Source organism: Bos mutus, chromosome X (genome assembly GCF_027580195.1).
Source record: "Bos mutus isolate GX-2022 chromosome X, NWIPB_WYAK_1.1, whole genome shotgun sequence".
Lineage (NCBI taxonomy): Eukaryota > Metazoa > Chordata > Mammalia > Artiodactyla > Bovidae > Bos > Bos mutus.
Window position 1 is genome coordinate 123,732,032 of NC_091646.1, and position 25,903 is coordinate 123,757,934.

The window sequence follows — 25,903 nt, forward strand, 5'->3', positions numbered from 1 at the left end:
GCCTCCTCTCTCTCCCGCTTCAAATTTCAGCATTGACGTGTACACCTAGGATTGAGTCAAAGTCAACGCCTGTGGTGTGTCACAGAGGGACTTCGAGGGAGGGGAGAGAGGGGGGAATTATATATATTTTTAAAAAGCTTCAAAGAACTAGCCAACAGGTGGTGAAGCAGCACGCTAAGCTTCAAACCCGCACCGTCGTAGGAAGTAGCCCGTGCAGGCGCCTTAGGGCAGCTGCCAAAACCTCTCTAAGCTTTAGAGGCCCATGTTTTCAGTCAAGCACGGTTCGGATCCCACCAGCCTCCACAAACAAACCAGAGGTCCAGTGCGGCTGCACTGTGGGAAACAAAGCCTTGCCATTGGCCATCTCTCTAATAGCGCCCATCCCCCTGTGACAGCTCAGGGGTCCCCTGGATTGGGTAGCTGATAGCCACGCTGATTGGGTGGCTATCCGCAAAGCCTTGCCATTGGCCATCTCTCTAATAGCGCCCCCTGGATTGGGAGGCGTGTCTTGTGGCGGCCGCTGATTGGTCAGCGGTGTGCATGGGGGGGTGCGGTTGGCTACTGGCGTGTCACGTGGACGAGCCCTATTTCCGGTGCGAGGACCGTTTACTCCACCACTGGTAAAATCTAACCGTCTTTTTCAGCGTCTGCTGAGGGTACGGGACACGGCTAACCGTTCTCTCACGGCTAACCGTTCTCTCACGGCTAACCGGTTCCCGCCCCTTTCTGAGGCCAATTTCGCGGACTCCGGGACCAGAAAAGGTTTGTCAAATGGCACTTTTTCCTTCCTTTGAACTTCTTTTCTTTTTCTTTTTAATATAAATTTATTTATTTTAGTTGGAGGTTAATTACTTTACAATATTGTATTGGTTTTGCCATACATCAACATGAATCCACCACAGGTATACACGTGTTCCCCATCCTGAACCCCCTTTCCTCCTCCCTCCCCACACCATCCCTCTGGGTCGTCCCGCTAGAAGCAGTTGAAAAGAGGTTTGAGTTTGACTTAATGGCTGCAGGGCTCCAGAGCGAGGTGGCGGGGGAGGAAGATTTACTTGAGGGAAGAGAAAGGATTTGCCCTTTCGGAAAGAGCCACTCTTTTCTGGCTCTGTTGGTGGGGTGGTTTGGGATGGTTCAGGTGGTTTGGAATAGTTCGGAGTGTTTTGTTGAGGTGGTTCCCGCTGCCACTTCTGGGATACCAGTGCGTAGGCACTTGGGATTTGGCCTCTTAGTGGGTACCGGGTGCTGACTGAAAACAGTTGATCCTTTTTCATCCTTTCTCTTCCTTGGCATGCGAGGGGGCCGAGGGGGACGAACGACCGAGGCTCTCACGCTTTATTCAGATTCTTCAAACTGAAAATCCTATTAACTAGCAAGGTTTGTTGTAACACTTTTTGAGATGTAAACTTTGATTTGGAGGCATCTGATTGTAACCGGCGTTAGTCAAATAAAGCGCAGCTAAGCTGTTGGTGTTGTAAATATGCTTTCCAGCAGCTCAGTTGGTAAAGAATCCACCTGCAGTGCTGGAGACCTCAGCTCAATTCCTGGGTCGGGAAGATCCACTGGAGAAGGGATACTCCAGTATTTTGGGGCTTCCCTGGTGGCTCAGCTGGTAAAGAATCCGCCCGCAATGCTGGAGACCTGGGTTCGATCCCTGGGTTGGGAAGATCCCCTGGCGAAGGGAACGGGCTACCCACTCCAGTATTCTTGGGCTTCCCTGGTGGCTCAGCTAGTAAAAAATCCGCCCGCAATGCGGGAGACCTGGGTTCAATCCCTGGGTTGGGAAGATCCCCTGGCGAAGGGAATGGGCTACCCACTCTAGTATTCTTGGGCTTCCCTGGTGGCTCAGCTGTTAAAGAATCCTCCCGCAATGCGGGAGACCTGGGTTCGAACCCTGGGTTGGGAAGATCCCCTGATGAAGGGAACGGGCTACCCACTCCAGTATTCTGGCCTGGAGAATTCCATGGACTATGTAGTCGATGGGGTCACAAAGAGTCAGACACGACTGAGCGACTTTCAGGTGAAACAAAGTAAAGATGTGGTTCGAGCACAGTCGTTTGATAACTTCATCTGTTGGGGATCGCTTCCCTCCGTTTACCTGGCTTTCCCTGAAGTGGTACTGTTCTAGCGTTTTAAACTAGTTTAATGTTTATGCATAGTGATTTTACAAGCAAAACTTTTATATACAGTATTGTATAAAGAGCAGTGTATGGGCTCGATTCCCTGTCGGCCGAGTTTATAGCCTCTAATGTTTGATACGGACAGCAGAAGGGCTGCTTTTCAGAGTCCTGACAGGACTTTTAGAAAGTGATCAGTGTATTGACACAGACTTGTTTAAAAAAAAATTTGGCGTGGTCTGGCGATTGTAATCTGCCCTGTCTTACCAAATATTTCTTGCTGTGGTTTTTGGATAAGTTGATGAGTTGATGGCAAGGGAGAGCTAAAGAGCAGAATCCTCAAGTGACTTTTGAGAAAATGTCTTTGCAGTGTCTTTTATTAATTTTTAAAAATTGTAATGTATTTTTTGGGGCTGTGGTGGGTCTTGCTTGCTGCGCCGGCTTTTCTCTAGTTGCAGCCACGGGGGGCTACTCTCTAGTCGTGGTGTGCAGGTTTCTCATTGTGGTGACTCCGCTTGTTGTGGAGCTCGGGCTCTAGGTGTGCAGGCTTCAATAGTTGCTGCAGGTGAGCTCAGTAGTTGTGGCTCCTGTAGTTGCACAGGCTCAGTACGTGTGGCACAGGGGCTTAGTTGCTCCCTGGCATGTGGGATCTTCCCAGAGTGGGAATCAAACCCCTGTCTCCTGCATTGACAGGCGGTTTCTTCACTGCTGAGCCACCAGGAAAGCCCCCTTTGCAATGTTTTTAATGTCTGAACTGTGTCTGTTTGAAAACCAGATGGTTTTTCTTAACACTTTGAGTTTAGACTTCCTAGTGTAAAATGTAAGTGAACGTCACTGTAAGTAAGCTTGTTTTGCAAGATTTTGAATTTAACAAATTATATTAATTTTGCAGAATCTAGTCATAGTTGGGCTCTAAGAAAATGTTGCAAAACCTTTGCTTCCCTTGTGGAAAGAAGAGAAGGGGAATTAAAACTTAGACTTGGCCTACTGTGAACCAGACATGATGCTGAGTGCTTAACTGTAATTTGGTCTTTCACAGCTCTATGAAGTAGCTATTATTCCAACTTTACAGGTTAAGGAATTGAGGCACAGAGGGGTTAAATCCCTGCCTAAGCAAAATAGCAAATTTTGCAGTTTGGATTCAGATTCATGTATTTCTTAAAGTCCGGTTCTTTGCACAGTGGACTGCTATTTAAAATTCATTTAGGGGAAATGGTTGCTATACCTGCAGTACATGGTGCAACATGAGTGATAATTACATGTTATGATCCTGAGCAAAAAATATATATATATGAAGCAAAAAAGAAATCCTTGACAATTGTTTTTTTGGTGGTGTTCCAAGTACCAAAGAATCTCATAGAAGTTACAGTTTTTCAGTGTTGGGTTGATTTCCAAAAACCTTGAAACATTTATTGATGTAATAAAACTATGTTTCAAAGGTTACTTGAATGTTGCAAAATTATGCTTTCATCAGATTATAACTATCAAAGGAAAAGCTGACATAAATAATGTAGAACATTTTTATATTTGAAATGTATCCTTTTCAAGGTACATTTTTGCTATTGCTCCTAGTGAAAGGAAAATCTCTCTGTAAAAGAAAAAAACAATTTTTTTTAGTTTATACTAAAATATATAGCAATAATTGCTTTTTAATTCTTCTAATATCTATCCTATGTACTTATTGTAGATGGTATACATTCTTTTAAATTATAGCATCTATGTAGGCTTCTCCAGTGGCTCAGATGGTAAAGAATCCACTTGCAATGTGGGAGACCAGGGTTCCATCCCTGGGTTGGGAAGATCCCCTGGAGGAGGAAATGGCAACCCACTCCAGTATTCTTGTCTGGAGAATCCCATGGACAGAAGAGCCTAAGGGGCTACAGTCCATGGGGTCACAAGGAGTGGGACACAAGTGAGCGACTAAGCATATATGATCCTGAGGATTTGTTGTCCGTGTGCTCCATGACAAGTTGATTCTTTGAGAGGGTGTCATGACTACCTAAATAATAATAAGGTGGCTTTGCTATGCCAGTCATTGTTCTAAGCACTTGACATATATTAATTCACATCATCCTCATAATTCCATGGTTTGTGCTATTATCCCCATTTTACGGTTTTGGTTTTTTTTAAGCACAGAGAAGTAAGTTGTCCAGAGTCACACAGTAAGTGGAGGAGCTGGGACCCACACCCTGTATGCTGGCCCAAACTCTAAGGTCTTAATGCTATTTGATGTTGTCTCTCCTGTAACTAGCCAGCATGTGACAACTGTTTTAAAAGTGTTGAAGTGTGAGTGTTCTGGTACTTCTGGAAAAGCAGTTTTACTTCCAGATGGTGTGACATTGCACGCTTGCTTTGTGGAGCTGGAAGTTGAAGGAAGCCTTGACGTTTTGAGTTGGTTCTCCTGTGTGGAGTGGTCTTGTGGAGTGCAGGGTACTGGGGGCAGAGGGCACGGCAAGTGCAGAGGTTCAAAGAATGCCAGGTCAGCTTTGATTTGTCCGTGTCCTACAGAGCCAGAGGTGCTGGGTGAGTGTCTGCTGGGTGACTCCATGTACACTGCCTCTGTGTTTACAGTAGAGTTTTAGCAGAATTGTAATTAAGCCAGAGGGGGACTGTCTGACTGTTAGAGCTCTAACAGTGGTTGCCAAACTGTTTCTACAAGGTCAGATGGCAAGTATCTTAGTTTTAGAGCAAGGAGATAAGTGATAAGAGGTGACATCTAAGTGGTGTGGAGAGACCTGACTGTAAAGACCTTGTAGGCCATGGTAGGAGTTTGGGATTTTATTTTGTTCTTGGCCAAGAAGGGATTCCAGGTGATTTTAATGAAAAAGTAAAGCACCTAGACTCTGAAGCCAGACTGCACCACGTACTAACTATGAGACCTGGGCAAATTATTAAAATTTCTTTGCCTCAGTTTTCTCTTAAGGAAAATGGGGATGCTAATAGAGCCTGCCTTGTGGGGTTGTCAGGAATACTAAATGAATTAACATACATCAAGTGCTTAGAACATTGCCTGGCACAGAATAAGCAGTAAAAAATCTGTTAGATGGTATTATCTGTACCTTGTGGCATAGTCCAAATGTTCTATAGTGAAACTGTATTTAATGAAAAATTATATATTTAAATCTATAAAACAAAGTTGTTGAAATACTCCCTAGAGCTGGGGTCCCCAATCCCTGGGCTACAGACTGGTGCTAGTCTGTGGCCTGTAGCACAGCTGCATGGCGGTGGCGAGCAGCAGGCTAGGGAGCAAAGCTTCATCTGTATTTACAGCTGCTCCCATCACTTACATTCCCCCTCCCCAGTCCATGGAAAAAGTATCTCCCACAAAACCCCTCGCTGCTACCAAAAAGGTTGGGGACTACTGCCCTAGAGTAGACACTTTAACTCACTATTCTCATTCTTTGTGCATTCGAGCAGATCCTGCTCTGCAGTGTCTTTTGTAAGAGCAAGACTTGAGGAGTAACTTTTGAATATCTATGACTTGGAACTAGGTAAATAAATCATAGCCTATTTGCAAGATGGGGAACTGAGACGTTGTTGAAGTGACTGTGGTATATCTAAAGGTACTGATTTAGAAAGACATCTTTTACTTTTGTCTCTTTTTGAACTTGTACATTGTATTCTTTTCTGCATCTGGGTTTTACTCATCGTGGTGGTTGTGAGATTTCTGAGATTTATCCTTGTTGTGTGTATCAATAGTTGGTTTATTCTCACTGCTGTGAGAGTTGGTTTATTCTCAGTGCTGTGTAGTCTTCCTTTGTATGAAACCCCAGTTCAAGTAGTCATGACTTGTATTAGTTGTATAATCAGAAAAAAATAGTCTAAAAAAAGTAAAATTTGGTTGAAGTTACAGCTCGAATTAAAGGTATCTAATAACCTGAATTTATTTTACATTAGTAGACTGTATTTATCTAACTTGAGGGGTCTTCCCAGGTGGCTCAGTGATAAAGAATCTGCCTGCCAAGTAGAAGACACAGGTTTGATCCCCAGGTCAGGAAGATCCCCTGGAGGAGGAAATGGCAACCCACTCCAGTATTCTTGCCCTGGCGGCTCCTCTATCCATGGGATCGCAAAAGAGTAGGATGCGACTTAGCAACTAAATAACAATAATCTAACTGGGGAGTTACTTTTCTCTCTTTCTGCCTCTCATTACTGCTCAGGATGGATAAAAGGGCATTAGCTCTCTTATGATTGGAGAAGGAAATGGCAACCCACTCCAGTGTTCTTGCCTGGAGAATCCCAGGGACGGGGGAGCCTGGTGGGCTGCCGTCTATGGGGTCGCACAGAGTCGGATGCGACTGAAGTGACTTAGCAGCAGCAGCAGCAGCTCTCTTATGAACACCCCTCCCAGCGTTCAAATCTGCTACAATGATAGCATTATACTCAATATCCTTTTCTGATTGCTAAGAGGAATGACTCAACCATAACTGAGCCTACATAATTCTAGAAGAGATGTTGACCTATTTTTTAACATGCAGTTAGTTATTTAGGTTTAATACAAAATTTAACTATGGAAGCAATCATAATCTTGGTGCTGAAATGGCCTTAGATGTAATTTTGCCCAGTTTTCACCTGGCAGGGGAGGATCTGATGTCTTTAGTGTCTGCCCAGGCCACACCTTGGTGGAGGCCCAAGCTGGACTCTCCTGACTCAGATCTGCAGGCCTGCAGCCTCCCTGAGTAAAAAGCCTCTGAACTCCTTGACAAAAACAGTTAGAACTTATGCTCTGTTGTTCATTTGTTTCCAGCACTTACTCTGTAGCCTTTAGGTTGTAAAGCATTCACTTTACAATTTGGAACTGTGTTTGATCTGGATTCTTATTCCTACATCTGAATAATAAAGCCCTTCAATTTTTAAGTGTATCCTAAATCACTAATGAAAGAATTCTCATTTTGTTGCTCTCTAAAATTCAACCAGGACTCCAATTCAACTTGAGTTGGCATTCTGAGAATATACTTATGTTAAGTTTACTAAGGCAATAAGTGTGTGAAGTAACTTTTTTATGCATTGCTTTTCAGGAGTAAGCTTTACCAGTCCTAGACGTTCAAGCATTTTCACAAATAAATCCTCCAGCAAGTTTCAAAATAATTAGGCCCAACTCAGGAAGTGGAGTTGCTCTGTTGCACAAAAAAGATGTCAAGCGGATCTAGTGAAGTTGATGTGGTTTGTATTTCAAGTTGAAAATCTGCTTTTGTTCATTTTATTGTGTTCTGTTTCTTTTCCAAGTTGAGTTTAATTTCATACAGTAAAATGCAGAGATTGTACGGTTCACGAGTTCCAGACAGTGATGTTTAAAGTATTTAAATGATGAGCATATGTGTACAAGTTTTAAAATTTTAACTATCTACCAAGATTCATTTTTTCTGACTCTTTTGACATAATTATATGAAAGCATTTTGAAAAGTATAACGCCCTGTATACAAAGGTAATATGGGGTCTATCTGTCTATCTATATATTTTTAAGTATTAATCTATAACCCAATCCCACATTATCTTGTTTATGGTTTTTGAAACAGACATATGTACTTTTAAATGGTTAAAATTATTCCTGTAGCTCACAATCCATTCTTAAAATACACTCTTAGAATATCATGGTTGTTTGCTATCTATTTACTTATTTATGCCCTATCTCCTTCTCCCCAAAATGTTTTAGGTGATTTAGAGATTAACTTCTCAAGAGAAATAGGTGTGGGGAATTCCCTGGCAGTCTAGTGGTTAGGACTCTTGAGATCTCACTCTCAGCTGAGAGTCCACATTCAATCTCTGGTCTGGGAACCAAGATCCCACAAGCCTCACAGTGCAGGGGAAGAAAATAATAAAAAAATATATGCCTAAGTATTTCCTATTTTGTCCACAGAGTGGCACTGTTGGATTATTTTAAAAAATCAAAAGCCATGTAGAGGAATCTTCGTAGTTGCTTTTAGAAAACTGGCTTATTTTATAGCAGTTCTGGTGCCAAATTACTAGAAGACTAGACTTTCTACCTTAAGGTACAGAGGAGGAAATTGATGTCTTATGTGTGGTTGTGATAATGAGAAGTTTTGAAAGTGCATCTTTTCCTGTAGTCATAGTATTGAAAATAGACAAGGTCCTTTGATATCACCAGTTGCCTTTTGGAGCTTCTTAGAAGTAAAGTAAGTCCTCAATTTTTCTCTATCATCATTTCTTTTAATTTGTTAATAAATCTTCCTTAGATAAGAACACGAATCCCTGCTTATGATGATGATAACACTGTTCTTTATGCATATGAACCAAATACTGCATATTTCAGTAATGTAAGTAATGTTAATTGCCATTTGCAAATACATTAACATTTAACCACTTTAAAGAAAAAGATTTCAATTCTTCATAAACTACAGATTTCCTCTAAACTCTCAAAAAATACTAGTCTCTCTTAAATTTGTCCACTTCCTTTCATTAAACAGTGAGCAAAATAACCATTTCACTTCTTTTTTCCCTTGCAGAGTAGGAAAGTCAGAGCAGTTTTTACTTATTTGTCAGTGTAAAACTCTAAACCTAAGTCCCTCTGACATTATGAATTCTTTCCTTATTCCCTCTCTTAATCAGCAGTGAGTATATTTTCATTCTCATATTAACATGATTTTTTTTGTCTCTGGTTTAGATTAAGACCTCTGAAACTCTTTGAAAAGTTGGTTTAAAATAATAAGTTAATATTATTCTTTCCTCTCATTGTTCAGTCTGAATTTCACAGAATTATTAACTGTTCAATTTTTAAACTATTAGCAGGAAACTGCTGTATCTGACACATCTTTCAACGAAGAACAACAAGCAGTAATTCAGGATATCCTTGTTTATTGCCAGGTAAAAAAAGTTCTGTCTGTCTCAAATGCAGTTTTCTAAAACACTAAGCTAAAACTATCTTTATCTCATATAAAGTATATAATTGAAATTTTGCTGTATTGAATTATTTATGAATATCACTCTCATTATGATCTTTTAACAGTTTTCTTTGGTGAAAGTTTCAAAATAGCAGTGTGTAGGTTTTATAGCCTTTTGTAAAAGCCCTTAACTGATCAAATGTAGTTACAGCTCTTTGATCTAAACTGTTCGATACTGAATTAATTTCCCCTATTAATTCTTTAAAGGAAGTTGGCTGATATAGATAAAATTTAGTATGTACCTAAATGTATGTCAGGGCTTCCCTGGTGGCTCAAATGGTAAAGCGTCTGCCTGCAATGCCAGAGACCTGGGTTCTATCACTGGGTTGAGAAGATCCCCTGGAGAAGGAAATGGCAACCCACTCCATGGACAGAGGAGCCTGGTAGGTTACGGTCCATGGGGTTGCAAAGAGTCGGACACGACTTCACTTTCCTTAAATGTATGTCAGGATATTTCAGTTGAAATGAAATGACACCCCACTGTTTATTAACGAGTTTATCTTACATAGTTTTGAGGGGATTTTTTTAAAAAATTGACATATTAGTGGAGACTGATAGAGGTAGCTAACTATCAAGGATTTTGTGAGCTGCATACCCTAGCAATAATGAACATTTATAACAAATGTTTCTTAACATATAACATTTCTTTGATACAATGAACTAACATACTTTGAAAAGTAAGAAGTGTTTATGAGAGTCTTTATCATTATCACTATTGAGAACAGAAGTGGAACACGTAAAGGGGACTTTTGGTGTCTTCTGGGGAAGGATGTACAGAGAGCAGGAACGTAGGGGCTAAGTAGGGAGTTCTGATTTTGAGCAGTGCTAGCCCAGCCTGCTTTACATCAGGATCCACGAGGTTGATGAATGAGGTTGACAGGGCTCTGCCAGGACCTTCTGAACGATTGTGCAAGACGCGGTGGGATGGAGCATCTCCCATCAGACACGCCCAGGTTTCAGAGTCACAGCCCTGCAGTGGGCCCTGGGGGATCCTCTCCATTTCTCCTCCTGTGCCGGCTCCCTCCTGTCTTCAGCGCCTTCCCTTCCCGGTCTAGGCCACGCGGGGCAGCACTTCCACCTGTTGTTTTTTATCCTTCCCAGCGTCCCCTTTAGTAAAACCCCAGCCCTGTCCAGCCAGGCTGGGAAGCAGAGGGGAGGACCTCTGCTGGGGACTGGTGACCCTCAGACAACCCCAATCCTTCTCGCTTATTTCATGGAGAAAATGGTGAAGCGTGGAGCAGAAATCCCCTCCAAGTCCCGATTCTTCTCACAGCCCACAAACCTGCCTAGTTCCATCTCTGCCAACCTCCTTCCTGACCGCTGGAGGGGGAAAAGGGTTCCCCCTGTAAGGCTAACACTATCACTTCCTCTGGTTTCTGCATCTGATCCTCTTTCCCTGTGTTCAGACACCTCCCTTCATCCATCACCCCCCTCTCTCCCGGATCTTCAGCCTCTGTGTCTCTCAGCATATTCATTCTCCCACTGTTATTTATTAAAATCACTTTGTTTGACTTCCTAACCCTCTCTCCTTCCCTTCATAACCCAGCACTTTGAATGTCATTTATGTTCACTCTGTAAACATTTGACTTCCTGTTTGGGTATTTGGGAGGGTTGTTTTTTATTGAAGTAGAGCTGACTTACAATATTGTGTTAGTTCCAGGTGTAGAGCATAAATTTGGGGTGTAATTCCCTGTGCTCTACAGTAAAACCTTGTTTCTTACCTATTTTATGTATAGTAGTTAATATCAGTTAATGTCATACTCCTAATTTGTTGGGTATTTTTCAATATACTCTTCCTTCTGCCCTGTATGCTCTTGCATGCATTTCTACCTGGCAGACACCTTCTCATCTTTTCACTCTTAACACAGATAACACCCACAACTGCCCACCTAGATTAGGTCTTGCCCTTCTGTGCACACTTAGCTTCTTATTCTTATCTGTATTATGGCCATAATATTAATAATGCTTGAACACTACTGGACTGGCCATTGTGCAGTATTATTATTATGTTAGTAGTAATACTATAGCACATTGCTTTGTCCTTAAGAGAACTAAGAGATATTTTCATCCTGATTATATTAATAAGGAAATTGAATAGCAGAGAAGTAACTTGAACCCCACTGTGTTCCCCTCAAGCCTGTGCTGAGAGCCAGCAGGTCTCACACTTGATCGTGTCAGAATCACCTAGAGGGCTTGTGAAAACACAGGTCGCTGCTCTCGCTCTCAGACTTCCCAATTCAGTAGATCTGGGGTGGGAGATGTAGCATTTCCGACAAGCTACTAGATGGTGCTGTTGCCTCTGGCACTGAAATCAATTGCTCCCGACTGCTTATCACTCTATTTACCTGGTCTCTTTACTTGTCTCTCTCCAGCTAAAATGGGAGTTCCTTAGGGCAGGAGTTGGTTCTGTTCTCTCCAGCTAAAATGGGAGTTCCTTAGGGCAGGAGCTGGTTCTGTTCTTTTTTATTTATTTTAATGTCCATATTCCCAGCATCTAGCAAAGCAGTTCTGGCAGGTGGTAAGCTCTCAATAAATGTTTAGTTGAATGAATGATGTAATGGTTCTGGCCTTTTAAGTGTATTTTTGCCCAAATGAAATTCCTGTGTATTTCAAGAATTCTCAGGTTTTATCACATACCCAATTAGCATACAGGGGCTGTGTACTCAAACATTTTATTAAGTTAATTGTTAATTGCATGACCTTAATCTGGGGACTTCCCTGGGGGTTCAGTGGTTGATTCTACACTTCCAGTGCAGGGTTCAATCCCTGGTCAGGGAGCTAGGATCTCACATGCCACATGGCCAAAAATAAATAAATAAAATATGCTGATGCCAAAGGTCACATCTGTTGTATTTGGTTCACTGTTCCTTCCAGAGTGGACCCCTCACTGCCTATTAGTTTATACCATCGTTATGGAAAGAGGCTCTTTTGCCTTTTAGCAGATTTTAAAATTTCTTTCCTAAACTATCACCTTCCTTGATGTAAAATGACTCCAACATAAATGTGATGGCTTATAGGAAATGTGGTACATTTACTTTCCAGTATTCAAGCTTTTTCAAATGCCTGTATGATATGGAGTAGTTGAGTGGGAGGTTGGGGTGCTTTAATCTCAGCCAGCTCGGCCCTGGATCACCAACAACCAGGCATTAAGTGGGAAACAAGAAATTTCTGATGGCTTGAGAATTTTCTTTGCTCTGGCAGTCAAAGGTTGGCTTAATGGTATTTTTTACATTACTTTTCTTTTGAAGTAGAAATTAGTAACAGTTTGTACTATAATAGGCCATCTATGATGCTATTCAAGACCTGGATAAGAAGTTTGATATTATTCATGGAAAGGTTTCAAAAATTCACCGTTCCCGTTGCCGTGTGAAGTCAACGTGGCAAAGTCGTGTAAGTGTTACAAAAATATTTTCACAGCTATAATAAATAAACCTCTGGGTTCTAAAGATGCCAATTAGAAGTGAGAGAGAACTAATAACTCTTAAAGAGGAGTAAGGCTGATCTGTACTTACTGTAGCAGCAGATGGGAGACTAAACCTCTGCTGGAAAAATGCTGATGTTTAGGTTTGAGATATGTATGACAATGGGTATTTTTATATTTGTAACCATAATATATAAAATGTGATTCAAATGTAGGGGTGAAGAGGAATAGAGCACTTATCTTTAATAATATAAAGCAATCTTCCATAGAAAGTAAGTATCAATGTATTTACTATATATGTCCTTTTTCTTTTACTCACAATTAATTTGTACTGGGTTTGTGTCATTTCAGAAACTACATGGAAATAGACATAAAAATAATCACCAGCATTCTAGAAAGAGCAAAAGCCATAAAAGGAAGAGAAGGGACTGTCCCTCTTCATTATCTTTAACTGAAAGTTATAGCCCCACTATACCAACAAGCAGGCGGGATGATGATTCCCAGAGCAACACTTTGGGAACATCTATTGAGTCCCAGAAGTCCCCAGAGCGGGAGCAGGAGTCATTCTTCCAGGATCAGGAGCCAGATCTCAACCAGAGCCCCACCGTCTTCACACAATCCTATGAGCCATACGAATACATGCAGAAGGAACCCATGCAGGGACCCTCTTACTGCAGCAGCCCACGGGCCCACAATTTCTTCCCACTGGACCAGGCCACTATAACTCCACCTGCAGCCATACTGCCCGACATGGGACCTGAACCAATACCTCCCCCTGACGTTGTGACCTATCCACCTTTATTTGATCCCCAGCCCTCCAGGCAGAGTATCTCGCCTCCCTACACTCCGAGCACTTATGGTGAGTATGAACTGACACCTGTTCCTGGTAGCATTATTTACCCTATACTCCTTAGCACTTGGATGCAAGCTTGTGTAAGCTATTTGTTTCTCATCTGGAGTACTAGTTTGGGGTGATACTCTTAACGATGACTAACACTTCTTGAGTGTCTCTAATGTGCCCACACTATGCCAGTCAACTGACACTCCCTGTACACTAATACTCATAATGATTGCACTGTGAGTTTTTTCATCTTGTTTTTCTTGACCCTTTCCCTGTGTAAACAATCATGTGTTCCTAAAATGGCTAGAGCCCAGATGACAGAAAAGGAAAGGTACACTTTAGGTTAATTCACACAGAGGTCAAACTTGTGTTGACATCTTTGGTTAGAGAAACAAATCTTCCTAGCGAATTACAAAACCCACCTCCATTACAACACACTAACTTTAAGATGTCGAGCACTCTGGTTGAATAACTGAGTACTTGTCTGGGAGGGATTGGGGGCAGGAGGAGAAGGGGACAACAGAGGATGAGATGGCTGGATGGCATCATTGACTCGATGGGACATGAGTCTGAGTGAACTCCGGGAGTTGGTGATGGACAGGGAGGCCTGGCGTGCTGCGATTCATGGGGTCGCAAAGAGTCAGACATGACTGAGCGACCGAACTGAACTGAACAGAACTGAACTGTCTGGACACAAAGAAATTTGAGTACAACTTAGTTTACAGCATGGGCTTCTCTGGTGGCACAGGCAGTAAAGAGTCTGCCTTCAATGCAGGAGACCCGGGTTGAATCCCTGGGTCTGGAAGATCCCCTGGAGAAGGGAATGGCAATCCATTCCAGTAATCTTGCCTGGAGAATCCATCCCATGGACAGAGGAGCCTGGTGGGCCACAGTCTGTGGGGTCGAAAAGAGTTGGACATGACTGAGCAACTAACACTTTCTCATTTTTATTTTATAGCACAGCTAAAACTTCTTGTATGAGCACTTACATTGTTTCATGTCTCAGTTATTTATTTTTTAAATACAAACCTCCAACCAAAATATCTATTACTATGCAATTAAACTTGAAAGAGATATTCAGTGTAATGTTAAAGTTACTTTTGACCTAGCTAAGCACAAAATAATGTTTTCTGCAAAATTCAGATAAGCATTTAAGCCTTGAGATACAGGAATTTAAAAGCCATGGTAGAGGTTTGGTAAGAGAACTCATGTGGTTCTCAAAGATAATGGAAGTTACTGAAATTCGTTAATTAAAATTAATAAATTTAAGCAACTTTAGAACTATAAATTCTGGAAATTTCCACTGAAATTAGCTAGTAAAATAAACCTCATCTGGAGAGACCAAGAGGACAGAAATTGAGAGAAATTCATTGAAATTCTTAAAGGAAGAGAGCAGTAGTCTGGCTTAGATTAACCTAATTCAACCTAAGTTACAGGTCTTTTTGCTATATTTGCCTGTGGCCAAAGAGGCCTTGGGTTGCTCAGTCTGTTTTATGATCTTTGAAACTCTTTAAGTTACCTTCTGAAGTTGCTTTTGTTGTTTGGGGGAGGTCACGTGGGACAGCAACCCACTCTAGTACTCTTGCCTGGAGAATTCCATGGATGGAGGAGCGTAGTAGGCTGTAGTCCATGGGGTCGCAATGAGTTGGACACGACTGAGCGACTTCACTTACTCACATGGGACATTCTTGGGTAGCTAGCCTCAGGTCATCTTTAGGCTTTCATTACATTTTACCTCGAAGTTCTGGATCCATGCTGGGGTACTTCACAGAATGTTCCAGGAATGATACAATTACTCCCTACTTAAATCTCTTCTTTCAGGATAATATCAGGTCAAGTATGATTTGTCTTTTTCCCTCTTTGAAGCTCCAACTTCACCAGTCAGAAATAACCCGGATTTCTTCAGAGAAAACCTCCCTGAGGACCCCTCAATCTGGTCCGTGGATGAAGTGACCATGTTTCTGCAAGATGTAGATCCTCAGACATTTGATCCCCTGGTTGACCTCTTCAGGGACCATGTAATGTATCTTTTGATCTAGTTTTTCTGCCTTAATGACTTTATTATCTCTTTGCAGACCCTTCAGTTGGTTACTGTTTAATATGGATGGTGGGGGAACCCTATCAACTGAGTTTTCCATATTTGAGAGAGTTTACTTTGCCCAAAGTCAGATCCTTAAAGGGTAGAGGGTGGATTTGTGCTTTAAATGGGTACCCAAGTCCCTAACATACTACAAGTCTTCAAGTTCTCAAGAGAAGATGATTCAGCATGGCCACTCTCAGGGTCTTCTCCTTTGTAAGACCAGCTACAATGATCCTCCCCACCTGCTCCCTGCTTGGCCCCGGGATTGTGAGTAGGAGGGAGTGAACCCAGTAACTGATTCCATTTGGCTCTGTCCTGTTGACCTTATATGATTACTGACAATTTGGGATGCTGATACTCTCATGCTATTTACAAAGTAACATCATGGGCTAAATTTTTTAAGTTCTAATTTCTTTAATTTCTACTTTTACTTACTAGAAAATGTATAGAAGGTACCTGACAAAAGCAGTACTGTGAAGGACTTCAGGTCCCTTCAGCCAGTGATAAATGATTCAGCACAGTTTTATTTTTAAACTGCTGCTGCTAAGTTACGTCAGTTGCATCCGACTCTGTGCGACCCCATAGACGGCAGCCCACCAGGCTCCCCTGTCCCTGGGATTCTCCAGGCAAGAACACTGGAGTGGGTTGCCATTGCCTTCTCCAATGCAGGAAAGTTAAAAGTGAAAGTGAAGTTGCTCAGTCGTGTCCGACTCTTTTCGACCCCATGGACTGCAGCCTACCAGGCTCCTCCGTCCATGGGATTTCCCAGGCAAGAGTACTGGAGTGGGGTGCCATTGGCTTCTCATAAAAACCAAATAATATGCTTCAGCAGCATCACTTGGCCAATTAATTCTTTTTTACTAGGAGGATGGCTTGTGACTTTCAAGTAATATTTTTGTAGTGTTTCCTAATGAATAAAATTAGTGCCCACATATCTGATGTACCATTTTCAATATGGTAAGAAAATCAGTCATTAGTTTTCAGCATTTAAGTAGCTTCAGACAACTAACTGATTACCTTCCAATGTTAAGACAGCACTGTATAGCATACTAATAGCTGAGATACTCATGTTCCAGCCCTTCTAAGAAAGTCAATGACCGTCTGAAATTCATTTTTATTATTCATTAAGTTTTTACTCTTTTTGTCATAGTTATGCAGTATTTTGTTTAACACAAGGTATTTAAAATTAGGTAGCTTGATGCTTAGGACATTTTTAAGATATTAAGTTAAATTTCCTTTTTCTTAAAATTTGAAGCAAATTTACAGGTGATTAAGTGATGCTTCACTGTACAAATTAGATTTTTGATAGTTTCCATCAATCAGTTGCAGATTCAGAGAATATATATATAGCTGGAATGAGCTGCTCTCTAATTGTGTTACATGTTCTTATATAGAAAGGAGAAACTATTCTGATTCAATATGAATGCTTTATTAATTATTTCATTTTCCTTTGCTCTGTAGGGCATTGATGGGAAAGCTCTGCTACTGCTCAGGAGTGACATGATGATAAAGTACATGGGGCTTAAGGTGGGGACAGCCTTGAAGATTTGCCACTATATTGACAGGCTTAAAAGAGAAAGATATATCCCCAATTGATAAACCACGTTAGACTGGACTTAATTCTGGGGAAACCGATGCCGTCTTTGCTCCACCCTTAGAAGTTTTTGTTGTGTAGAAGGTTCCTTTAAGATATGGTGTATCCAAAATAGCAGAACCTGGGATAGTCCAGTCTACTTCTTTAGAAGCCATTTAATGTGTTAGTGCTAGCACAGTCAAACGGTTGTTTGTTCTTTTCATTATTTTCATTGTATAGTTTACAGATATACTTCATGCAAGAAACAGAAACACCTTTTGATTTTGGTTAATGTTTATATGTAAAACCAAAACAGCCAAATCCCAAAGGGCAAAATATCAGGCAGTGACAGGCTTTCTAAAGAAATCCATGTGATGTTTTCCTTAGAAGAAAATTTAAAGTTGCAACTATAGGTATCCTGTTTTTTCAAATATTTTATGTCTGTTACTGCAATGTTCTGTTTGTGTTCTACCAGTTTCCCAAAAGGGAATAGCCACATAAATTATTTTCCTTTCTGTTATTATTTCACTGTATGTTTTATCTGTCCCTATTTGAAGGGAAAAAGCAGCCTTTTAAGATTTCATGAGGCATTGTTACCAGTTTTTAAAAAAATTATCACACAGTCATTTCATGCAAGAGATATTACACTACAAGGGTGGTTTGGATTGAGTCTGACTATATTCTTTTCAACTAAATACATGTTATTTTACAACTTCCATATTTTGTCTAAACTTGGACATTTAACTAGGCATTCATTGCTCCCATCTCTCCATGAAGATGCCTATGTCTGAGTTTTTTAAAGATGTGTTTCATTGTCTCTTCATTCCTCATGTGGATACTGTTTTGTGTTTATATTTTGTATCTGAAGGATGCACACAATTAAATTCTTTTTTAATTTAAAATGGCACTTTACACTCCCACTGAGCTAAAGACCATCTCTATATATAGTGAGTTTTTTAATTCTTTAAAACACAAATTGTTTGTGTTTAAAACATGCAAGTTGTTTGCTCTCACTGGTACCTCTCAGCTCACACTTCAGGGTTTCCATACAGGGAAGTTCTATCTTGTGCAATGTTTCTAGTTAATTTCCTTTCTGAGCCATTTATCTTACTGCACTTTGAACAAGTACATTAATTCTGATTTAAACTTTACTTTAAAAAATAGAACCTTCAAGTGAAACGTTCATTGTTATTTTATTTATTACATCATTATGTTGTATAATATTCAGTGTAATGTTAATAAGCTATGAGAAATGGTGCTGATTTTATTAGCCATTTGTTATAAATGCCAATAAGATGTTCACCAGGGGTAAGAATATACATTATCTTTTTAGAAAACCAAGTGTACCTTATAAGCAAATGTAACTATTTACTGGGCATATATGATTTAAAGGACATTTTCATCTGTGTTAGTCCTTTTGTGTTAGAAGATTCAGATTTCAACTTGGTCTTCTTTCAAACTGTTTGTGAAGATGCTGTGCCCACTTGAACAGTCCTCAGGTGTTTGTATAAGCACTATGTTTTACAGTTTTTAGATTTTAAATATAATAAAGTTTAATAATTACAGCCGTTAATGTCAAAGCCTCAGATTTGCTTTTACTTGCTTAAAGACTTAAAGCCAGCAGTGATGTTTGTCATGAATCGTTATGCTTTGTGACAGCCTCACTAGAGAATTCTCTTTCCATCCTGAATATCAAGGCAAAAGTATGGCTAACACAACAACTTTCATAAATACAGACTTCAAGTACCAGAACTAGAATTTCATATCCACTGAAACAAATTTTTCTAAAATTACCCTCATCTTCATGAAACATAGTCAAGTCAAGACTAAATTTGTTCATGGAATGGTCAACTGACCAGTTGACCACATAGGCTCCTCCAAAGTGGCTGTGGTGGAAATCCTCGGGATTCATCTCAGACCAGATTCCCAAAAGGCCTCTCAAGGCCAGGAAAGACATACCAAAGGCTTGCCATCAGGCTGTGCTTCAGTGGATTTCACTCTTCTACAGAATCCCTAAAACGTGATTCCTGCACATGCCAGCAGGAATCCCACTCACCTACTACGGCTGCTTAGCACCCACGAGTTTCCAATGTCTGGAGGGACCAGGCAGAGAGACGGAAAATGTTTCGATTCTACCCACAGGTGTAGTTTACTAAAGTGCTTTAAGTCACAAATAACTTGAGGGGAAGGGCGTCCCTATATCTGGAAAACACAGATCAAAACCAGTAATATTACAGGCAAAACCCATAAAAATTATAACCATATTCACCACTTCACACAGTAACTATTTGTTAACTTTTTATGAAGCCTCAAGTTTTCCATTAGGATTTTTTACTATCTGACCCAGTTCAGCTGTATGATCTGAAACTTATCAGAGACCTGCATTTGTCAAAAAGGGCTTCCTATTTATATCATCTTGAAAATGAAGCATTTTTGCAAAAGCATCAGAGTAAAATAACTACCTATAAATAACAAAAGGCTTTAAAAAGCACAGACACCTGATTATAATGTAATCACTAAAGAAACTTGGTTATGATAACTAGAATTATAACCAAATGATAATCTTAACCCTTGAAACGTTAATCACTGATGAAAATCAAGAAGCAAGTAACTATGACCTGTTCATCATATCAACATTTACTGATTGGAAAACTTACGCTCTCATCTTCCTCTAAGAAAGCAAAGGTGGGTAAACTTAGACCCAACCAGCAATGAATGTTCCACTACTTTATCCTATTTGAAATGATGCAGGTAATGAATGAATTCTCTTCATTTAACTTGGTTTAGTATCAAGTTACCAAAATCTGGAAAGACTTTTTTTAATTATTTATTTTAATTGGAGGATAATTACAATATTGTGATGGTTTTTGCCATACATCAGCAAGAATCAGCCACGGGTATACATGTGTACCCCCATTCTGAACCATATATATGCAAGCTCAAACGGTAAAGAATGTGCCTGCAATGTGGGAGACCTGGGTTTGGTCCCCAGGTCAGAAAGATCCCCTGGAGAAGGGCATGACAACCCACTCCAGTATTCCTGCCTGGAGAATTCCATGGACAGAGGAGCCCAGTGGGCTACAGTCCATAGAGTTGTAAAGATTTGGACACAACCAAGTGACTAACACACATACAGTATTTGTTGGAAAGACTATTTTAGATAGATATTCCTGATAGCTTACAGTGAACAATGTCAGATTCGTGATCTCCAAAGAAGATTTAGCTTCGGGACCAGGGACCAAACGATCACTCAAGAGCTTTTGTATAGCAGAGTTTTATTAAAGTATAAAAGGGACAGAGAAAGCTTCTGACATGGGCATCAGAAGCGGGGTGGAGAGTGACCCCACTCGCTAGTCTTCTCAAGGCCTTATATACTTTTACCAGACCCACTCCCACAACATACATCTTAAATTAACAAGATTAGAACTAACTAAAGAAAGGTCTTACCAGACCCACTCCCACATAAGATTAGTCAGAAGGTTCCTATTAAGGAGAAACATGTCCTTGAGCAAGATACATTGTTATATAATCATTAGTACAGGGTTTGAGTTGTTTTCTGTGTAATCATTAGCTCTGGGCTTAAAGAAAGTTAGTCTTCAAGATTGTTGTCATAACAACTCAAGAGTTTAAGAAAAAGTTTGTCCTTTTTCTCCTTCTCAAGATTCCTGGATCCCCTTCTCTTGGAGGGCCCCAGACTCCTTATCAACCTACCTAAGAATTAACTCTCTCATTCCCAAAACATATTTATTACTATAGCATTTACCTAAAAGTTTTATCTCACTTATGTTTACTTAAACTTTCATCATATTGTTATTTTCCTGGCTGAAAAATTTTCAACAGATGTAATAAGGTATTATTTACTCTCTAGCAAACTGGAGAAGGAAATGGCAACCCACTCCAGTGTTCTTGCCTGGAGAATCCCAGGGACGGGGGAGCTTGGTGGGCTGCTGTCTGTGGGGTCGCACAGAGTCGGACACGACTGAAGCAACTTAGCAGCAGCAGCAGCAAACTTAGGTACAGAGATTTCCCTGGTGGCTCAGACGGTAAAGCATCTACCTACAATCTGGGAGACCTGGGTTCAAACCCTGGGTCGGGAAGATCTGGAGAAGGAAATGGTAACCCACTCCAATATTCTTGCCTGGAAAATCCCATGGATGGAGGAGCCTGGTAGGCTACAGTCCATGGGGTCGCAAAGAGTCGGACACTACTGAGTGACTTCACTTTCACTAAACTTAGGTACAACAGAAGTGTTAGCACTGATGGGCTTCCTTGTTGGCTCAGTGGTAAAGAATTCACCTGCCAATGCAGGAGACATGGGTTCAATCCCTGGTCTGGAAAGATTTCACATGCCATGGAGCAGCTAAGCCCATGGGCCACAACTATTGAACCAGTGCTCTGGAGCCTGTGAGCTACAATTTCTGAGCCCACATACTGCAGCTACTGAAGTCCAAACATTCTAGAGCCTGTGCTCTGCAACAAGAGAAGCCACAGCAATGAGAAGCTCGTTTGCCACAACGAGAGAAAAGCTTGTGCAGCAACAAAAACCCAGTACAGCCAAATAAAATTATTTTTTAAAAAGTATACCACTGATGACTCTAAAGACATGTCTATATTAATCAAACTAACAAGCTTAAGCTAGCTAGCTTTGATACTGGATATTCAGTAAGTACTGAGTATTTCTCAGGCCACATGAACCTGAAATTTATTTAAGCCAGTCTTTTATATTTCTGAGAATTTACACAAACATTAAATTTCTTTTAAACCAATTAAACAGTTCATCCATGAACCCATCTTGGCAATGCCATTTGGAAACAGAGACACTTTAAAAGGTACGCATAGGCATACACTTTTCTATATAGAGAAAGAGATCTCAGTTTTCCTGCTAAAATGTAAAAAGACCTTTTTGAGTGAAATAATGTCACCTGCAGCAATATAGATGGACCTAGTGATCATCATACTAGGTGAAATAAGTCAGAGGAAGACAAATATCTATGATATCACTTGGTCTCCTGGCGGCTCTGCCAATTGGGCTGCACCCCACAGGCCTACAAGGCCTGTGCTTGCCCAGCTTCAAGACCAAAGAATGGCCTGGAGTTGGCGACGGAGACATGGTTTAATGGCTGGGGGAGCCTACCTGTCTGAAGCAAGGTCCTGGAACAACAACCTGCGTGTGCAGCGACAGACAGTGGGCAGAACATGGCAGCAGGCTGCGCTATGCTCCTCCGGAGAGAGGGAGGGTCTGGGTTACAGCTGAAACTGACATCAGGTTGGCTCATCAGTTACCATGGAAACCAGCTGAGGGGCATGTCCCTCACCTCCCCTTTGATAAGCTACCAGGTGGAGATGTTTGACCTAAAGATCAGATGAAGCAGACACTGTCCAAGCAGGGGATGTACAGAGAGCAAGACAACAGCCATTTTGGGTGGCCTGATGATACAGACTCTCTCTAAGCAAGAAAAGGGCACGCCCTTCTGTAATAATATTAGAAATTGAACATCACGACTAGGAACAGTGATTATGAGAGGAAAAGTGCTTCATTTTCAAACTACATAAGGAACTGTAGTCACAGTTGGCTGAGTAAATGAAGTAGTTTTAAGTTTCTGGGGTGGTATTTACAGTGTGATGCTGGGACTTGCTTATATTTATAAGCCCTCCAAGGTTGAGGATTCCTGATGTTTTCCCTGTTTTGTCCAACAGCTTGGTGAACTTGAACCCTGAAAGCAGCTCTCCACAATGACGACGTCCTCAGGTCAAGCTTGCCCACTCTCCCTGGTGTGCTTAGAGGCAACTTGGGTGTTATGGGGCCACCTTCTCTGGCTTTAGGGGTGCTGTCTGCCTGAGGGGAGAACCTTAAGATTTAAGGGGAAAAGAAAATGAATCTTTTGTCTAAAAAGGTTTAATTCCATCAAGCTGCTGGAGAAAAAGGGAAATGTCATATTGTGAAAGAGAGGAAGCAAACTGTCTGCCAAGGTCTGTGTGTCCTCCCTACCCTGGTATGTGTGTGTGTGTGTGTGTGTGTTTTAGTCAGTCATGTCCGACTCTCTGTGACCCTATGGACTGTAGCCTGCCAGGCTCCTCTGTCCATGGAATTCTCCAGGCAAGAATACGGGAGTGGGTTGCCATGCTCTCGACCCAGGGATCGAACCGGGGTCTCCAGCATTGCAGGCAGATTCTTTACCATCTGAGCCACCAGGGAAACCCCCCAACCCTGGGGCCCTCCCCATTCCCTGGATCAGCCTCAGAACACTTATAAACACAAGCAAAAGCCCCTCGGGGTTTAATTTTGGCAATATACCTTGCTCCCCATGAAGTATGGTCATTCATGGCTTGGCCAAGCTCTACCTCTTGCTTTTTCCTTCAGTGATATCAATTCCAACCCCCTGCCCAGCAAACCATTGGGAAAGAAGCTGAGGAGACTATGCTCTTCATGGGGCTATGGTGCATGCCTGCTATGTATGGGTCACAGATACAGCACAGGACATGGAATCTGAGCTGAGAAGAACCCTGCTAGGAGCAAATGTTGGGAAAGTTTGTGTGTGTTTTTTAATGTGTTTTTAAAACTGGAGTTAGGAGAAAGTGCCCCCAGAAAGGCACTAAATGATTGGCAGGCAGCTTGGCATTTAAGAATAAACAAAATAGGTGAGATCCCTGACCTTAGACTGCTTCCTGTCTGTCTGGGAGGACCGCATTAGAAAATACTGCTGCTGCTGAGTCACTTCTGTCGTGTCTAACTCTGTGCAACCCTATAGACTGCAACCCACCAGGCTCCTCTGTCCATGGGACTCTCCAGGCAAGAGAACTGGGGTGGGTTGCCATGCCCTCCTCCAAGGGATCTTCCTGACCCAGGGATCAAACCTGGTTCTCCTACATTGCAGGCAGATTCTTTACCGCTGAGCCACCAGGGAAACCCCAAAAAACACATGTATTTGGGTAATTGATGAGTGAACAAAAGGAGGCAAAGGTGAAGTAGCCATGGGAAGCATGACATCTCTAGAGGATTTCTGTGTGTGTGTGTGTGTGTGTGTGTGTACAGATGTGCTTATCCGCTTGGAAGACATTTGGGAAGAGAAATACAAACATGTTTACAGGGGGGCATCTATGGGTAGGTAGGATTCTGAGTATGTGCTTATCTTTACTTTCTGATTTGTCTGTAGTGTATGGCTTTTATAATAATTGTTTAATTACAAAAACACAGACCATATCATGTTTACATCACTGTGGAAGATAAAAGGAAATAACACAGTGCCATTTAGTGGGAGGCAGAAACAGCAAAACTTAAGAAAAAAGCATAGCATGTGTCAGGAAACCAACTTAATTTAATATTATGTATAAATAGATTAAATGCATGCCCATATTAAAAAGATTCAAGGATGGATCTTAACAATTATGTGCTTTTACCTATGGTGTCCTTTGCTTTAGACACTAAAAAATAAAGGGCTGGACAGAAACTAATCTGCAAATAAACAAAAAGTAGGCCACAAAGATAATACAAATCCCTGCAAGGTAGAATTACAGGCAAAACACAATCAATGCATCAGGAGTCCTTATGTTTGTAAGAGGTTCCAGTACAGGGATGACAGATTATGAACTTGTGCATAACCAATTACACAGAATCAAAAGTAAAAAGCAAAACCAGAAAGACCATATGGATAATTTAATGGAACTGCAATAGGAAAAAAAAGACTTTTTTTGTGTCTTTCAGTCTTTGACTGAAATAAAATTAAAAGACAAAATTAAAGGGGAGATACTGGTATAACTAAAAAGGCATTATTGATAGGCATTAGGTTTAGAAAGTGGATTCACTGTTACCAAGAACCCATGGAGCTTTCACAAAATGAGCACACACTAAGCTACATAGAAGACTCTGAAATGCAGGTAACAAAGTTAGTACAGGCAATGAGCTGGAGTGTCAAATTTAGATCTTAATGAAATACTTCTCAAATGCTAACAAGAAAAATAAGCACCCCTACCTTTCTAGTCACAGCTTCTTTCCTGAACTTTGTCCTGGAGTTCGAGGCCTGGGTATGTTCTTGTCTACTGATGTCTCCACCTGCAAGTCCACAGGCATCGCCTCATCACATTGGAATCTTCTCCCATTTTCCCTTGCAGACGTGCCCCCCCTCTGGTCCCTGCGCTATGAACAGCACCTCGCCCACTGCTGCATCCGGGCACCTGACTGTGACTGCCACTGTTGGCCTCAGCTCCTCACTGCCCATAGCCCCCTGTATCCCTGAGGTCATCTGGTCCCCCACATCCTGCCTCTCCCAACTCTCTCTTGTCTGGGCCCCCCAATCTTATTCCCCGAGTTTTGCTGCCATATGCCACTTCAAAAATGCTAAATTTCTTTCCTGTAAGCACTTCCAGGGCTTATCCACTTATTTATTATTGTATTCCCAGGATTTAGCATACTGTTTCCACATACTAGGTACTTGGATGTTGGTTAAATAAAAAAAGGAAGAACACAGAAGCAAATTTTCTTAAAAATCATGGCTCTTTCCAGTACATCTCCCAGGTTACAATAAAACAATTTTTATTGATGCTTGTACTTTATTAATGCAGTGTGGCTCCCTGCTACTACCATGGAGCAGCTCAGATACATTTTGAATGGTAGTGGGAGATGGCTGATCCAGAGGACTCTCCAGGCAAAGACAGGCCGAGATTTTGGCCTTGTAGAATTGAAAAAAAAATCCCTAATCTTTATGAATACACTGAACAATTTGTCATAGACACAAACCAAGTGTGTGTATGTGTGCATGTTTAGGATTTAAAGATGTCACTATGAGCTGTAAACACTTAAAACAAGTTTAACAAAGCTGTCCCATGTCCTACTGACAACTTTTATGTCTGCAAACCAGTTGCTGGAGGTGCCATTTTTATTGAGCCCAGCTTATATTTTTCTCTGCTATTTAGGAGCCACCTATTTCATGCTTAGGAATTAGCATTTAAAAATATAAATATAGAAAGTCAAAGTT

At 41.2% G+C, this 25,903-nt stretch overlaps 1 protein-coding gene across 4 annotated transcripts; it reads left to right on the forward strand.

The window, feature by feature from the left end:
• The first annotated feature begins 603 nt into the window (after positions 1–603).
• SCML1 (Scm polycomb group protein like 1) lies at positions 604–18,494 on the forward strand. Of its 4 annotated transcripts, none has more exons than XM_070365905.1 (8): positions 604–762; positions 7,136–7,280; positions 8,312–8,392; positions 8,862–8,939; positions 12,296–12,406; positions 12,789–13,296; positions 15,145–15,296; positions 16,820–18,494. In XM_070365905.1, exons 2-8 carry the CDS (start codon positions 7,251–7,253, stop codon positions 16,952–16,954), a joined length of 1,095 nt encoding a protein of 364 aa, XP_070222006.1. In that variant the 5' UTR covers positions 604–762; positions 7,136–7,250; the 3' UTR covers positions 16,955–18,494. The 4 variants fall into 4 exon arrangements, with proteins under 4 accessions (XP_070222006.1, XP_070222007.1, XP_070222008.1 ...); XM_070365906.1 differs by having other exon boundaries at positions 8,865–8,939; XM_070365907.1 differs by lacking the exon at positions 8,312–8,392.
• The last annotated feature ends 7,409 nt before the right edge of the window (positions 18,495–25,903 follow it).